At 35.2% G+C, this 18,358-nt stretch overlaps 1 protein-coding gene across 1 annotated transcript in view; it reads right to left on the reverse strand.

Annotated features, from left to right (window-relative positions):
- LOC149808240 (lysosomal-trafficking regulator-like) overlaps positions 1 to 18,358 on the reverse strand; it is a 250,120-nt gene that overhangs the window by 13,818 nt on the left and 217,944 nt on the right. Inside the window, exons 47-52 of the mRNA XM_089975328.1 lie at positions 15,921 to 16,101; positions 10,952 to 11,073; positions 6,843 to 6,941; positions 6,260 to 6,402; positions 4,651 to 4,748; positions 3,151 to 3,304 (exon numbers count right to left, since the gene is read on the reverse strand). Coding sequence (XP_089831454.1) covers positions 3,151 to 3,304; positions 4,651 to 4,748; positions 6,260 to 6,402; positions 6,843 to 6,941; positions 10,952 to 11,073; positions 15,921 to 16,101 — 797 coding nt within the window. The remainder of the gene's footprint in view (positions 1 to 3,150; positions 3,305 to 4,650; positions 4,749 to 6,259; positions 6,403 to 6,842; positions 6,942 to 10,951; positions 11,074 to 15,920; positions 16,102 to 18,358) is intronic.

Genomic DNA, 18,358 nt, shown 5'->3' on the forward strand with positions numbered 1-18,358 from the left:
CTGAAGCCTTTATCAATTGACCGACACTTGTATGAATAATTCAGGTGTGTTTCTCTAAGTCTGTGGATCGCAGGTTCTTCCTGTTGCAGCATTAGGTTAAGTAATGATCTAGAAATAAGCAATAAAGCTTCATTCTCTTAGACCACAAAGCCTTATGCATAGTCAAAGCCTTATGCATAGTCAAAGCCTTATGTATAGTCAAAGCCTTATGCATAGTCAAAGCCCTTTCATCCTGTAACTGATTTTTTTTTACTGTCCCTCCTCTAAAGCACATTCCTTAATTTTTATTTTCTCACAATTATTGCCACATTCAGTGGCTATACTGAAGGGTTGGGATGAAATATTATTCACAATTCTTTATGAATTGACTTATAGTGTTGCAATAGTTTTTTTTCTACCATACCAACAACTATTTGCTACTGATGATTTGGGAAACAAGATGCAGGGTCTGATGCAGCAATTGCAACATATGTCTTTCAACTAAAAAGTTTGTAAAAATGTCTTCGGCCTTTTTGACCTCCAGTTCAGTTTCTTGCACAACAAATCCAAATGTCACTTACAGCTAGATTTCGATGCAATGTATACTTTATGCTTTGGAATTCACATGGTGGCAACAACCTTCTTGCCCATGCTATAGGCAATGCTTAAGCTGACAAAACATAATGTACTAAAAATGTAATCGCTGCCTTTTCCACTTTTTGTAAGCTTTACCAAGTAACTGAATAATCTTTTATTTATACTTTTGTGATCACCGTTTTAACCTATAACTGCCTTTAATACATTTTTAGATGAAAGGATCATAAAAGTGTAATTTTAAGCAGGTCTGCATTTTGCAAGAACAACATTGGTTATAGTTTAAAGCATCTGAGAGACCACTGTATAGTTAGTCTGGTTCCCTGCCATAGTCAACTTAATCTAATACGAAAACCCAGATTTGTAAACCATCACAAGACATTGCTATTATTCCATAAGTTTTTAATTCTAGCATCAAGACTTAAGGCAAAATCGTAATTAGGGCTGGCAGATCTGACATCATAGTCACTGGATAGAATCACAAAGATGCAGTGGAAACAGTGTATGCTTGCAACAACTCAGTGTCTGCAATGTTGATATCCTTTGCTGCAGAGATTAATTTCACTGCTGCAGGATTGTACAAGTATTTTCTGAGCTACAAAATGTCTTCCTTGTAGCCTTTTTTCTTGATGCTCAGTCATAATAACTTAGCCATCAGCTATGGAAGCAATAACTGCTGTATAGCGAATTACATCCAATGATGGATGCCTGTCTTGCTAAGTTGGACCATCTACAAACCTATGGAGGTGATGCACTGAAGGACACGAGACAAAAAATAGGTAACATGTAGGTTATTTTTAGTGGGTGGGGGTGTAATACAAATTTTAATTATGTACAACTTCCCTGCCAATACTGCATATCCTTTTTGTGCTGAAAACTAACCATCCATTCGATGTTAATACATCCTCCCAGAGTGGAGAAAAAGTCAGAATGACCTTTTGCACTCCACTCGCTTATTTTGCATGCCACACTATATATCACATGGTTCTATGCACAAGGTTATCTTTTTTTATAAGAAAAGGCAAATATAAATCAAATCAGAACTTATATTGATTAAAACACAATGTAATACAAAATAAAATTATAATACAAATACGAGTTGGTCATACTTAGAAGAAATGGAAGTAATATACTTACTAGTAAACACCTGCAGTTAGATAATAACAATGATGAACACTTCATTCAGCAATACATAATATGCAATATTTTAAATTATTGCAACCTAAATAAAAGTAGATACTAGTAGTATGCGTGAATACCATAATAAAACATAAAATGCAGTGCATAGCATGGCCTATACGCATCTCTTGATGGGAATAGTGGCATGACAATGTAAAATATTTTAATGTAAGGATTTTAAATGTACTGCTGACTTTTAGTGTTTTCCAATATTGCACCTAGACTTATACAAATGTGTTCTACAAAACCTTGCAGTTAGGAAGAAAGGTATGAAAAACATTGACCAGACTTTTTATTTTATTATTTTTGATACAATTTAAGTTTGGGCACACCTTTGGACATGCAAGTTCCAAATGATTTAAATTTTAAATTGTACAACTTTTACCATTATTAATCATTTTACTGGATAAGCATCGATAATATGATTGAAAAAATGTCCCAAAAGATATGATTCAGAAAGAAAAAAACCTGTCCCAGAATAAACAGTAGACAAAAAAATAGCTTTAAAAATTAAATTCTGGCATCCAGACATATATGGTGTCCTAACATATACTGTAAATATGGTAATTCTCATTAGAATATTGAAAATATGAAACTGCTTCATATTTATAAGAGAAATATCGGTAATAAAACCTGTTCCTGAATTCCTGTCAGGTAAGTTTTAAAAAAATCATACTGGTGTCATATTTAAGCATTTTCTAATCACTTTTACATACTGAATTTTAAAAGAGTAAAATAATCACCATGATAACTCCTTATCATGAGTTCTGTTGATGGAAGGATAATGGATGACACACAACTATGGCATCACAGTTGCCTTATGACAATTTAAAAGTGTAAATTTCATTAACCCTCTGCTCATGTTCTGGCAAGACAGTATCAGTAACCCATTCTTTGATTATTGCAAACAAACCTTTAATACAGTAGTCAACCACAATCTCACCCATTTAATTTCACTGAAAAAAATATTAGAAATCATTCCTTACTTGCATTTTAGATAAGACCTATGAAAAGTTTCAACACCAGGGGCTTAGATAACTATATTCTCTATTTACTAAATGTGCAACTGAAGAAATCTTGGTTAATATATATGCAAAGTCAAACAAGGGATATCACTCAGTCCAATTTTGTAAAATGTTGTTGAAAATGTTACTTGAACATGATTTTTGTAATTTGGAGCCTCAAAGCAAAAAATCTGGTTCAGTTCCGTTCAGCCCTTCAAAAATTCTGAGTGGAAGAAAATTATTAGAATACCCCATGGGTACATGACGGGAAATGACAGATGGGCCTGCATAACATTCCCCCACTTTAGATTACAGCAGAGGCATGTTAAGGAAAATGACAGATGGGCTTGTGAAACATCATAATCCCTCTCCCAGAAATAAATGAGATACTAACCTAATAATACCAGAGCTGAGTCCACCAACTACAACATTAATAGAGACTCCTTCTGGAGCACCAGAAAATGCCAGACAGTTAATGCTGTCCTCACATTTTACTGTGGCCACATGTTCAGCATTCACTGTATGTAACTGAAGACAGCTTCCCATCCCTGAAAAGTGAACAGTAAAATCCAGTTAAAGTGGTGCATGGGTGTTTGTTCAATATGGATGGGCAACCTATGGGTCATGCTGGTGTAAAAGGTATGCCATCTATTTTCAAATATGTGTGTGTGTGTGTGCGTGAGTGTGTGATATTTTGATCTGCTGTCAACTACCTGTATGCCAGGATTGTAATGTCAATCTATAACCTTTCTGAAGTGCAATTTGTGCGAGATTTCAAACACCAATAGCTTTCACATCACAACAGACATGTGCCAGATATTTTTATCCAGATGATTTATTTCTATAGTCACTGTAAAGGTCTGTATTCTTTGTGGCTTTATCAATATTACTGGGGGGCCCATAGTGGCCGAGTGGTCTAAAGTGCTCTCCATTACGGATCACTGCCATCTCAACTCTGTCTGTGTAGGTTCGATTCTTTGGATTCGGCCAATGTGGGTATGTAAGAAAGCTTGCCAGTAGCTTCTCGTGGGTCAGTAGTTCTTCCCGGGGTTTTGCAGGGTTCTTCCTCCACCATTAATACTGGCTGCCATGAATAGCCTATCATGTGCTGAAAAATGGCGTTAAACCCAACAACAACAACAACAACAATATAACTGTTATCAAAACTGTCATATCCTTTTCTTTACTGTATTGATCAATTTATTATTTATATTGTGTCTTTACTAGGGCAATGTGTAGATGACCTTTTGTTTCCAAGATATTTCCATGATAAACATTCAATACAAAATCAGGGAGAATTGGTAGCTTATTTTGTAAAGCATTTGTTTCATAATCCATGGGTTGCAGGTTTAGTACCTGTCCAGGCCATTCCTAGTTGAATGTCTGTGTGTGTGCTCATGAAAGGCACATGGATTACTTTTCCTGTGTGATATAACCAGATAAATTTCTAAAGGTGCCATTAAAAACCACCCAAGAAGAAGAAGAAGATACTAAACCAATTTTATTTGAATTGTAATGATGGGGCTACAGTTTGCCAATGAAAATGTATACTTCCTTAACAATATTACAATGCATAATGAACCCAAGTATATGGTGACCTCATTTGTGTGCTTCCTTAATAATACTGTATTACTATGTATAATTTACCTCTGTATATGGTAACCTCACCTTAGAAGGAGTTTATTTGTGTGTTTTCTTAATGATATTACTGTGTATAATGTACCTCTGTATATGGTAAACTCACCTTAGAAGGAGTTTATTTGTGTGCTTCCTTAATGATATTACTATGTATTATGTACCTCAGTATATGGTGACATTGCTTTTAATAGAATTCAATTGTGTGCCTCCCTTAATAGTGTAAGATTGAGGGATCCTTGTATTTAACAAAGCTTACCGCAATTGCTGACGCTTGCTATGTCTCCCATGGTGTCACTCACAGCAAGAACCTTAACACCTGATCTATGGCCTTCTATACTGCGGACGTAGGAGAGTCTGTGGAGAAGAGTGGTCACACTGTCATTCATACTAATACTAACTAAACTTATTTAAAATGCTTTACCTGTTTGTTGTTGAAACTATATTGGATGTCTGTGGGATACCATTTTCAGTTAGGTCCAACCAGATAATATAGAAAAGGTTTTAGGTAAAAACTTTGTCAATATGACCTTTAAATCAAGAGGAATAACAATAACAAGATTTTCATGATTTCAAGATGGCTGCCAACTAAGGTGGCCATCATGGATATCAGATTAACACTATTTTTATTTAGGAATTCTTCAGGTGAAAACATGATATTCATATGACTTGCCATCTAAGAGGATTATGGATAAGATTTTCAAGACAGCCAGTGCAGTGATATCAGATCGGAATGATTTCTTTAAAGATCCACTGGACCCCATAAGAAGTCATCCAGTGAAAACCCAATACTGATATAATTTCCATTCATGAGTAGCAGAAGTAACATTTTCAAGATGGTTGCTGTGGTGGCCAAACTGGATGTCAAATCGGCTCCATTTTCATTTTAAAACCAACTAGACATCATAAAATCTCTTCTGTCTGGTGAAAAGCCCATATTGATCTGACCACCCATTCAAGTGGAGCAGCAATCTTCTGCTAAGAAGCCCATGCTGATATGATTTTCTACTTAGACAAGGTGGTGGTAAGATTGTCAAGATGGCAGCCACTGTTGACATATTGGATGTCAGATTGCATCATTTTCATTTCAAACCAACTAGACATCATAAGAAACTTTTAGTGAAAACCCCATGTTGATAAGACCTTCCAATCAAGAGAAATAGCTTAAAGATTTTCATGATGGATGATGTGGCAATATATTGCATGTCAAAGCAGAAAAACATTCATTTAGGACCAGCTTGACATCATATGAAGTTTTTCAGTGAAACCCCATGCTGATATGACCATCCATTCAGAAGAAGTACCAATAACAATATTTTCAAGAAGGCAGCTGAGGTGGGTATCCAACTAGATATCATAATTAGTACTCTGGTGAAAATCCTGTTTTGATATGACTTTCTGTTCAAGAGAAGCAGCAATACCATGAGTCTCAAGATGGCTGCCATGGTTGCCATACTGGACATCAAATCAGTACATTTTTCCTTTAGGTCCAACTAAATAATTTATAAGAATTCTTTTATAGAAAAATCCATGCTAATATGACCACCCATTTTGGAGGGGTAGCAATAACAAGATTTTCAAGATGGCTTTTGTGGTGGAAAATAGGATGTCTGAGCAGCACAATTTTCATTTCAGACCAATTGGATCTTATTATTGGGCTGAATGTGTGTGAAAGGTTCAAGGCGATCCTCCAAGTAGTTTTGGAGGAGTTGTGGCAACAATCTTGTGATAACTGACAGACATCAGACAAAAGATGATGGACAAAAGGCCATTCCATACACTCATCTGATCGGTGACTAGTAGAGCTTAGTACAAGCAAATACTAACAAAACAGTCTACAATGAACTGTGTGAATTATGTGAACTAACCTGTTTAGATCCCATATAATACATGTTCCATCTTCACTAGCACTGACTAGGATGCTGTACGGTTTGCAGACAACAAGAGTTGTGATGGCTTTGGTATGTCCATACAGACACTTTTTGTGCCCGAACACTTGCAGTTCGCTTTCCTAAAAAAAATAACTCACTACAATAAATTGTCTTCATTTGCACAACTTGGTCAGTTTATTGGTCTCTTGGTCAGTTTATCGCAAGAATGTTTTCAATTCCTATAAGACCTGCATCCCCATCAGGTTTTGTTACAACTAGATATTCATAAAAGCAATGTTATAAAAGCAAAATATTACTGTATCATCAAATATGTAAGCCAATCAATACCTGTGCAATTAAGAGGTCAAATAGAGGTTAAACACAGTTACTGTGGAAAATAAAAGTTGTTCTTAATTTTGAAGACTTTTACATTAAAATGAATCCTCATGCATGATGTAGATGCCTCCTTGCAAACCAAACATTCCATGAAATAATATTCAACTCTATGCAGATTATGAAAACAATTAAACAGAATATGCACATAGATCTACAGTAAACCAAAATTTTATCGTATATTTACCTTAGCTGGATTGTATTTGGTTGAGTACATGATGATGACTCCAGAGGTTCCCCCAGTAAACAGATACCTACAGTCTGGGACTGACAAGCAGCAAGTCAACTGAAAATAAGATAAGTATTTCTGCATGTATAACAAATTATTTTGCAAATACTAACCTGACCTTAATACTCAGATAAACTTCAAATACCTGAGAAAATCAGCCCTCCCATAAAAAAAAAGTTAAAATCATACAGATAATTCAGTATAATCCATGCAGATGACAAAATATGGATCATATTGTGGCAAATCTTAAACTAGTGTGAATCCATAAGAATGTTCCCTAATACCCAGTTTTTGACTCCATTCAACAAGTCAACACATTGTAAATCACCAAAGAACTGCATTTCTACACTGGTCCATTGTGATGGTTTTGCAATTACCTGCAGGTACTAAATTATGGAAAGACATTTTAATGTCCACTTTTGATGGATGTTGTTTTTCCAATTTAGATATTGATAATAATAGCATAATAAGTTCTGTCCACATAAACAAAGAAAGATATTTTCGATGGGGATAAATATTGATGCTTTCTCATTAATTTTAATCAAATGAAGATATTTCAATCATTCCACAAAAATGATGTTAAAACCGTATGCTTATTAATGCTTCAAGAATTGAAAGAATCATTGTTATTACTTCTTTCTTTCCATGATTTAATGTGTCATAAGAGTATCTGATTGAAACAGGTCACTGTGGCTAGTGATGATTAAATAACATTTTGACTGAAAAAGGTCACTGTGGTTAGTGTCGGTAAAAAGACATTTTCATTGAAAAGGTTACTGTGGCATCATTTTGTTTGAAACAGGTCAATGAGGCTAGTGATGGTAAAATATAATTTTGTTTCAAACAGGATACTGTAGCTAGTGATCATGGTAAAATATAATTTTGTTTGAAACAGGTCACTGAGGCTAGTGATGGTAAAATATCATTTTGTTTCAAACAGGTTACTGTAGCTAGTGTTGGTAAAATATAACTTTGTTTGAAACAGGTCATGTGGCTAGTGATGGTAAAATATCACTTTGTTTGGAACAGGTCACTGTGGCTAGTGATGGTAAAATCTAATTTTGTTTGAAACAGGTCACTGTGGCTAGTGATGGTAAAATATCAGTTATATAACATATTATTGCTCCTGTCCAATGTTCCATGTTTGTCACTTTGTCATTCGTGTTATTTCAATTTTGACATTCTTTTTTCAGTGCTTCTATCCAAGATATAGATGTTGTTTATGCCATAAATCATCCATACTGGAGGGCTTCAAAGGATATTAGAATCATGTATACTGGCTGTGCTGAGCTACAGAATAGCAGAAAGCCTCAAAAGAGATTTGCATGCTTTAAATAGTTTGTGTAGACTACATGATAGTAGAGTCATTGCTCTGTTTTGGGTTTAACACCTTTTCTCATCTCAAAATAGGCTATACATGGCAGCCATTATCACTGGTGGAGGAGAAGCATGGAAAACCCAAGTAAAAATCACTGACCCACAGGAAGCTACTGGTAGTTTTCTTGCATACCCACACTGACCAAGCCTGAGACTAAAACCCAGGTGGACAGAGGTATTATGGTAGTGATCAGTAATAAGGCAAGTGACCACTAGACCACCTGGGGCCCTATATAACAGTAGAGAATCTCAAAGGTAATTAGGATGATTAAATTGATTGATTTAATAGCTCTACAGAATAGAAGAGGGCCTCCAATGAGATTTAACATGCTTTAAATTGCTTGCACAGAACTATAGAATTGATATTGGCCTCACAGGTAATTAGCATGATGTAAATTGATTGATGGTGTAGATCTACAGAAAAGAAGAAATCCTCAAAGGTAACTAGCATGATGTAAATTGATTGATTGTGTAGATCTACAGAAAAGAAGAAATCCTCAAAGGTAATTAGCTTGATGTAAATTGATTGATTGTGTAGATCTACAGAAAAGAAGAAATCCTCAAAGGTAATTAGCATGATGTAAATTGATTGATTGTGTAGATCTACAGAAAAGAAGAAATCCTCAAAGGTAATTAGCATGATGTAAATTGATTGATTGTGTAGATCTACAGAAAAGAAGAAATCCTCAAAGGTAATTAGCATGATGTAAATTGATTGATTGTGTAGATCTACAGAAAAGAAGAAATCCTCAAAGGTAATTAGCATGATGTAAATTGATTGTGTAGATCTAAAGAATAGAAAAGGGCCTCAAAGGTAATTAGCATGATGTAAATTGATTGATTGTGTAGATCTACAGAAAAGAAGAAATCCTCAAAGGTAATTAGCATGATGTAAATTGATTGTGCAGATCTAAAGAATAGAAAAGGGCCTCAAAGGTAATCAGCATGATGTAAATTGATTGTGTAGATCTAAAGAATAGAAAAGGGCCTCAAAGGTAATTATCATGATGTAAATTGATTGTGTAGATCAATATTAAAGTAGAGGGCCTCAAAGGAGATTAGCATACAGTAAGTTGCTTGTGTAGATGGTGAACCTGGTTAAAATCCAGAGATGCCTTATAAAATCTTTTCCCTCAAAACATATAATTAACCACTGCATCCACGACCTCTGACCATTTTACCATTGCACCAGTAGCGACATGTATAACCTATGATAAACAACTAAGTTTGTTTCATTATGGCAATAATATGTAGCAATGCTTCATCAAAAAACTGGACAATTGACCACCCACTTAAAATCTGACTGTTGACCTCTAGGGGACATTTGTGGGGAAAAATTTAATGATCATGCTGTTATGAAAACTGGAGATACTGCCCTTTAAAATTGAAGACTGGATGTATGGATGTATGGATAGAAAATGAGACTGCTATAATTTGCCTTATGTGACAAATGTTACAGGCATGACAAAAAGCCCAAGTCACAAAACTTCAACAACTTAAAATTTTCCATTATGGCTTGAAAATCTAATAAGAATCTAATAAGACCATCTATATATGCATATAAGCTTGCCTATTCTGTCTATTCTCTCTGCCTCAAATTATTTTTACTTAATCAAGCTATTAAAAAAATTGAGAAATTGCTGTAATGGACTGAGAAACTAATCAAGTTATCTGCATATGAATACAAACAAAAACCATCAAATTTATTTTGTTTAGTAATACCTTAAGTCATATCTACATAATTCTGATAACAATTTCTTTGTGTCAAAAATGCTTCAGTTAACGTAATTAAGTTTTAAAATGTTCAAATTTTGCAAGAGTACAGTGAACAGCATATTATATTCCAGGCCCATGTTAAATAGCCCTCTATACAGATAACTGTAATTTTTGCAAATAAACCTTTTTATTTCTTTCACTCACAGTGACCTTGATCTTTGACATTTTGAGCCTAAACCATTTTTCTTCTTTACCTCAGTGACCTTGATCTTTGACATTTTGAGCCCAAACCATTTTTCTTCTTTCCCTCACAGTGACCTTGATTTTTGACATTTTGAGCCCAAACCATTTTTCTTCTTTCCCTCACAGTGACCTTGACTTTTGACATTTTGAGCCTAAACCATTTTTCTTCTTTCAGTCACAGTGAGCTTGCCAATTGAGTTTTTGAGCCTGAAATCAATAGAGTTCTTCCTTATCATATGTGCAAGCCATACACAAAGCTTGGTAACACTTGATGGTGGAGAACTTGAGTTATTGTGTGGAACCAATTTATAACAGATGTTTGGACAGATGGACAACATCATAATATGCTCTGGCTAATGGCGGACATAAAAATTAGAAAAAATTCTGCATTTATCTATTTATGCATGCAATTATGTCTACCAAAATATGACCTGTCTATATCATGTGATTTTTCACACAATCATGCTAATGAGCTTGGGACAGTCGGATGGACAGGACAAAATCAATATGTCCCTTCGGCAGGTAGCTGTTGTTGTTGTTGTTGTAGTGTTTAAAGCCATCTTTCAGCACAAGACAGGCTATACATGGTGACTATAAGTGGTGGAGGAAGAACCCTGGAAAACCCCGGGAAGAACCACTGACCCAAGAGAAGCTACTGGCAAGCTTTCTTACATACCCACTTGGCAGGTAGTGTGTACTTTATAACATGGGCCTACAAATGAAGATCCTACCTCTTCAAACTGGCTATGATGCAGGAAGTTGATGGCTGGCTTGTCCTTCGCATTGATGATGCGGATGATATTGTCTGGATGACCCCAAGTCATTATGGCTTGCCACGCTATTTCCTTCAGTGCTGTTGGAGTCCAGATTGTAGAAAAAATATGCTCTCAGTGTCATATATTATTTAACATCCATATAAATCAAGTAGATACTTTAAAAAAGTAAATATTTTAGTAAATTCTGTTCCCAAAGAATACTTCACTGACAATATTAACATTAAAAAAATAAACTCTGCTACTTCTTAAATCCAACCTTCCCAAAAGATGAAATTTCATCTTTTCCATCTATATACTCTAAAGACAAAGGGAAGAAGCTCTCACCAATCATCTCCCATTCCCACTGCAAGGTGCCTAATCTGTTTACCTGTTTAAGGTGAGTGATACATTGATGAGTATGCTTGCATTTGTTAGGTGGTGTGGGAGGGTACTATTGTAATGTAAGGTAGGTATTCTCAGCATAATTAATTAAGGTTGTACTCTACAGTTTTGTATTTTCATAGGATAAGATTTTTAATGAAAAAGAATTTCCCCAGCTTTCCTCACCGGTTATACTGGTTATTAAAAAAGATCTTGCATATCTTAATATCTTAACTTTTAATTCCCATTATTTTAGTGCACGATTGATGGGTGTAATTTGTGTTGTAGAGTATACAGCTCAACCTTGCTTCAAATGTTCACCAATAAAAGAAAATCCTAGCTCTGTTTGATCATTTTTAACTTCTGGACATCAACGGTAACTTTTTTTTAACATTTTATATATTTTGTAAATTGTTCTTTGCACTTTTAGAAGCTGGTATTTTCTAGTCTTGCAAAATTTATTTTCCCTATTTTAATAACTGAAAAATCTACTGTATTTTAGACTAATTCAGGCTGATCTTTTGAGCACATGGGAGCAGTCATTTCAAATAACTGTGCTTAGGTCATGTACAATTTCCACAACTACAATATCCAAAGAAATTTCAACCACAGTACATGAAAGCAGCATAGAGGTATGCCAACATTCTCTACACTATGCATCTTGCAAATGAAAACAACTTCACTATACACTTGTCACTCTCTCAGAAGTTCATTAAAATCTATAGAGTGCCCCCTAAATAAGCAAGTGATGCCTGATTGGATGTGAAGGTTGTTGTTGTTGTTGTTGTTCTAGGGTTTAATGCCATTTTTCAGCACAAGATAGGCTATACATGGCGGCCAGTATAACTGGTGGAGAAAGAACCCTGGAAAACCCAGGAAAGAACCACCGACCCACGAGAAGCTACTGGCAGGCTTTCCCACGTACCTACGCTAGCCGAGCCTTGGACTCGAACCCACGCAGACAGAGGTGAGATGGCAGTGATCCGGAACGGTGAGCGCTTTAGACCACTTGGGGCCCCTAGGGTGTGAAGGTGTTCCTGCTATCTGCTAAGGTGGTCAATTAACCCCTGATACCTGACCGGTTTCTTTATCTTTCAAACTCTTCTGAGGGTCTACCTTTCACTGAATGACACAGTCTAGAATGTTTGCAATGAACATGTACTCAATATGTGCAATTTAAAAAGATGAATATGAGAGCAACGTAATATAACCACCTGGATATAACTGTTGCTGTGGGCATGGTTCTCATGACCTTGGATGGTAGAGGGGCCATTGCGTAATAAACCAAAATTGTAGTTATTGATAATGTCTTTGGATGAATACTCAAAATGTCGCTGGCTTTGAATGTAGCTTCTTGTTTTTTAAGCTGTAGCACAGCACAGAGGACTACATTTCCTCTGAACACTAGCACAAACACAACGTGGTGAAGCTGATGAACACACAAGCATGAACCATAAATTTGTCCTCAATGGTCTTAAAATTCTTGTAACTGAAGCATAAGGTCATCAGTGTAATTAAAATTATAGGAATGACAACAGTTGGAAATAATAATTGGTAAATGTTCATTATATCAGAAATGCACTTGCTAATTAACAAGCAATAAAAGTCAAATTTACAAAAAAGACAACCAACAGCAATTCCAGTGACACCATGCTCAAATACAGGTCTGAAAATCCAAGCCTAACAAATGCAAAAAAATATACAGAATTATTGAATAATATTCAGAAATAAGGTTGCCAGATGGATTGGTATAATTCAGACTGATTTCTGATGGATAACTAGATGGAATGTGGTGTCATGATTAATGCACCACTGAGAAAACTTAAACTGGTAAACATCCAGTATATGGGTAGCCACCTAGTGGTGGGAAGGAGAGACAACTGGAGAATTTTATTTCCTTTGTCTCTATAAATACAGATGGAAGACTGGATTCATGAGGTATTGGAGTTTATTTCCTAAGACTAAAACAATTGAGGAATGTATTAGATTGACAAAAATTTAAATTTACATGGTTTCCACGCTTTTCTAAATAAAAATTTCCAGGTCTTTTCCACGTTTTTTCCAGGATGAAATTAATTTTTTCAAGGTTAACATATGACCATTACTGAATGGAATTAAAGAACAATATATGTGCATGTTATACAAAGCAAACACTTCCTGTCACAGTATGAAAAAACCCCAATAAATGCAAAATATCATAATCTTATCTTGTAAAGAAAAAAGTTTAACAATGAATTTGTGTGCCAATAAACTCTCAAACAAGATTTTTCAACCAACCTAAACTCCTTAAGACGATCTGGTTAAAAATTCCATCATAGAGAATTTTCTGCTCTTTTGTTTTTGAATTTTTATTACAACCATTATACGACTTTCATTTAATATTTTTTTTCTACAATATTTAAAATTGATGGTTGTGAGATTCTGTGTGCTCATGTGACTAGCAATCAAAATCGCTAGTACCAGCTCAAATTTCATCAACACATTAGTTTTATCGTCTTTCAGCAGATTAAAGACATAACAATTTTAATACTCGCAATTTCTGAGAAAATAAATAATTTCATATCGATTTTATGCAGGTATAACTCGATTTAACAACGTTTAAGTTTGCTAGCCCATCTGCTAAGCGGCTATGCTTTAATGCCACCATGTTCTCCTCTTGTGATGCTAGACTGGTTTTCATACCTTCCACATAAAAAAAGATATGGATATTGAACTGTCTGTGAAACAAGAAGTCTACTAGACGAATCTAATCCACTGAGCATTTGGATTGTCTCAACAAATATATTTATGGCAAGCACCCAAATGATCCATACTGCAACCTCCTAATATATTCTGGTTTGAATTCGAGAAATGCAACTCACAATCAATTCAGTTACGACTCAATTACATAATTGTTTCAGGCGACAACTTGTGGAGGAAAATTCCTGAGTTTTTCCCAACTTTCGTCAATATTTGCAAAATTCATGGACTTTTCATGGATGGGACAGAAAATTATCATTTCTCCTGATTTTTTCCTGATTTCCCGGCAGCATGGGAATCCTGAATTTAGCAGAATAAATCTAACTTGAGACTGAACACTTTGCCTGTTGTGATAATTGCTAAAAAAAAATTGTCTATAGGTCAGAGGTCATAAGTCTCAATTTCAGTGTGATTTTGGTTGACTGGATGCTGAAATAAAGAAGATAGTTTTGATTTTTAGTATGTGTTGAATATACTGAGATACAAAATGAGTGCATGTTTTGCATTTATATTTTTTGTGAACAAATATTAAACAGGATGTTATTGATTGATCTTAAAATAGAGTAGAGTTTGTGTTTAAGAAAGAGTTACTATATAGTGAGACAAAATTCTAGCAAAATGTGCCTTTATAATTTTTTAACAAACTTTGATGTACACACTGTTGAGCATAAATTCACCCCAAATGACTTTAAATTAGTGTAAAAAGTTGAAGTTTGTATTGTCCAGAAAATTCATTGAATGTTCTACTAAAATGTAATGTATGTATTTGATGTGTGTGTGATTTGGATTTTTAACATAGCTTTAAAAAATTTTCAGTCATATTGCTACGATGTCTGCAGAGTGACGGTTTATAGTGATGTCTAGCACTGGGGCATCATGCCACAGAGATGTAGCATGATGTCCCACCCAGTCACATTATCCTGACACCAGGCCGACCAGTCCTAACACTAACCTCTTAATGCTGAGCGCCAAGCGAGGCAGCTGTTAGTACCATTTTTGTACGTGTTTGGTATGACTCTGCCAGGGATCGAACCCATGACCTTCCGCTTCTGAGGCTCTAACCACTAGGCCACATCAGTGGTCAAAATGTAATGTAACCTTTGTGATTATCTAAGATAAAAAAATATTTTTTAAATTTATTTTAAATCTATGATCTATGATCTTCACTTTCATACAAAATATTTTGAAACTAAACAAAGCTGATGAAAACTATTCACGGTAAATACAAATCATCAGTTATGATGAGAGAAGAAACAGAAACACTTCTTTGTCTGAAAAGTTGAATTTTTTTCTTTCCATTCTTGAAGGTGTTACTCCAAATAGTTATTAATTTAATTTTAATTGCACACCTACTTCTTGACTTGCAGGCAAAGTAATTTCAGAAGTCTTCATTTCATTAATACCTACTTTCTAAATTCTTTTTTGAAACAGATCTAAGTTGCCAGAAAAAAGAAACACAGGAGTGTTAGTATTACACTCAAAAGGAAATCCAGATAGTAAACCTGCTAAGGTGGTCATCTCTGTGTAGCAGTCACCTGGGTATAAAAAAAGTCAGGAATAGTAGGTCAAAGTAAGTACCCACATTTATATATTTAATGTATTTGAAAAGGTCATCTGCTTGCATTTTCTGAAATGCTGTTGGTGGCATCTGTAGACAAGTTTGTCTGCACTATAAAAGGTCAGTATCCAGCTGAAAACTTGCTGGAGTATCTATTCATAACATGCACCAGTTGAACATTTGGTAGGACATTCATTATACATTAATTGACTTATGAATCAACATGGAAGGTTTGAATAACTGACAAAACCAGTCTGGTGTACTTACATTTGTCCTGACTGTACACAGCAAGAACACAACTCTTGGCACTGAGTCCATACACAAAACCAGTCTTGAGTGGAACAAGGGAGGCAACCCCAGAGGAATACTGCTCTTCCCACACACATTCAGGGTCGGGCATATCTAGGGATCCCAGATAACAGCCCCACTTCAGCCCCTTTATGTGTCTCTGAAAGTATAGGTGTCGATTTATAATTACAGTTTAATGTATAATGCAGTGCATTTGTGCTTATAGCTGAGAATTCGTTTCTATTTACCAAGGGTGAGTTCACATGCACATAGTCCTACAATGCAAGACAGCTACCCTGATATATGTTGTCTGGGTTTGACCTAAATGACATAAAATATCAGCTTAGATAACTCATGCTGTAGGACTAATGTGCACATGAGTCCTTACTTTTGACCTTGTTCCATACTTTTTTGGGGATAAACACATGACTATGCGAGTCTGGCACTGGTGCATCAGAGCTAGATGATAGTTGCCATTATTTGTTGTGCCATTATTTTGATTCCATCATGGAATGAATTATACCTCTCTAACCTGTTAAATGACATTAGTGTACCATATATATATATATATATATATATATATATATATATATATATATATATATATATATATATATATATATATACACACACACACCACTCCCTCAATAACTCATGCCCTGATAGCTCGCGAACCCACTTATAACATAAGGTCAGGCATGGATCCCATTTTTTAAACCAGAAAATACAACGAAAAAAAACTGATCCCTATTTTTTTAACTTTAAGAAAATCGTGATCAAAACTGATAACTAAAATGCTGATATATCGCTCGTTTTATGGTCAAAAACAGGAAATAGGACCTGAAGAATTTAATCAACATTTTGAAATAATACACTTTTAATAAGAAGTCATATAATTGGTTACATTTTCTTTCCAAACGATGTTCTTAGTACACTGCAATTAAAGATATTCAAGGAAATTATGATCAATGAAAAATTCACTTACGCCTAGTATAGGCAGTACATTAATATTTAAATGCCAATCAAATAATTTTTATTAAGTGAAATTTGTGTTTTAATTCTGTCTTTTAGTTCCTCTTAAGTGTAATCATCATAAATACAATGTGTATTTAAAAGTAAAATATGTCAATCTACCGTAACAGCTATGTCCACATGAGTTTCTCTGAGAACCTTGTTGTTGTTGTTGTTGTTGTTCTTGGGCTTAACGCCATCTTTCAGCACAAGATAGGCCATACATGGCGGCCAGTATAACTGGTGGAGGAAGAACCCTGGAAAACCCAGGGAAGAACCACCGACCCACGAGAAGCTACTGGCAGGCTTTCCCACTCTCTGAGAACCTAATTAAGTGCCAACAGTGTTTTGATAACTGACTTACAAAAGTATCTGTTGTATTGTTGCACTGAATTAAAAGCATGCTTCCTCTGTATTATCATGCTAATTACGTCTTTTGAATCAAATAAAAGAGGTGGAATAAAAGAAAAGTTAAAAGGCATGCAAATCCTACATACTTAAAATCTAGCGACCCCAGCTGTATGTCGGGTGAACTCACTTGATTTGATCAATCAAACATTGTCATACATGTTATCGTGTATGTAACATAACTAAACTACCTTAAACTAACTGACTCATTCATAACTGTGATCAAAGATAGCAAGGCAACCAAATGAAACAAATACATCATAAAACAAAGAGCTTGGTTTCACAGATATGGACCATAGTGGGCAGAGATTCTGAATTCCTGAACTGGTACTTAGAGATATTCAAAAGGATGAAAAGAAGTTTCACTATTACTTCCAATGAAATCATGACATCAATATTGTACTAACTGAACAATACAAAAATTGAGTTTCGATGTAGATGATTGTTTCACAAAATAAATGTTGCCAATTTTTTTATGAAAAAGAAGCTTGTTTGGTGGTGTATCTACAGTTAGTCTAGTTCCCTGCTACTTTGACTCCCGACTTGACACTATACTATTAAATATCACTCTGGGAACAAGACTAATCAACAAAACAAAAACAGTGATGTAATACACAGATGTTTTTGTGTACACATGATGGTTGTTGAAACCAGTTGGAACAATCTTTCACATGTTAGACATTTTGTTGTTGTTGTTGTAGGGTTTAATGCCATTTTTCAGCGCAAGATAGGCTATACATGGGGAAGTATAAATGGATGAGGAAGAACCCTGGAAAACCTAGGAAAGAACCACTGACCCTTGAGAAGCTACTGGCAAGCTTTCTAACATATCCACATTGGCCGAACACAGACTCGAACCCACATAGACAGAGGTGAGATGGCAGTGATCCGTAACGGTGAGCGACTTAGACCACCTGGCCACTCGGATTCCTCTGGGCATTTTGAAAATAAATGTTATTTCTACAGAATAATGAACAACTTCATTAGAAAAAGTGCGC

This window comes from Sinohyriopsis cumingii, chromosome 1 (genome assembly GCF_028554795.1).
Source record: "Sinohyriopsis cumingii isolate HCF-2022 chromosome 1, ASM2855479v2, whole genome shotgun sequence".
Lineage (NCBI taxonomy): Eukaryota > Metazoa > Mollusca > Bivalvia > Unionida > Unionidae > Sinohyriopsis > Sinohyriopsis cumingii.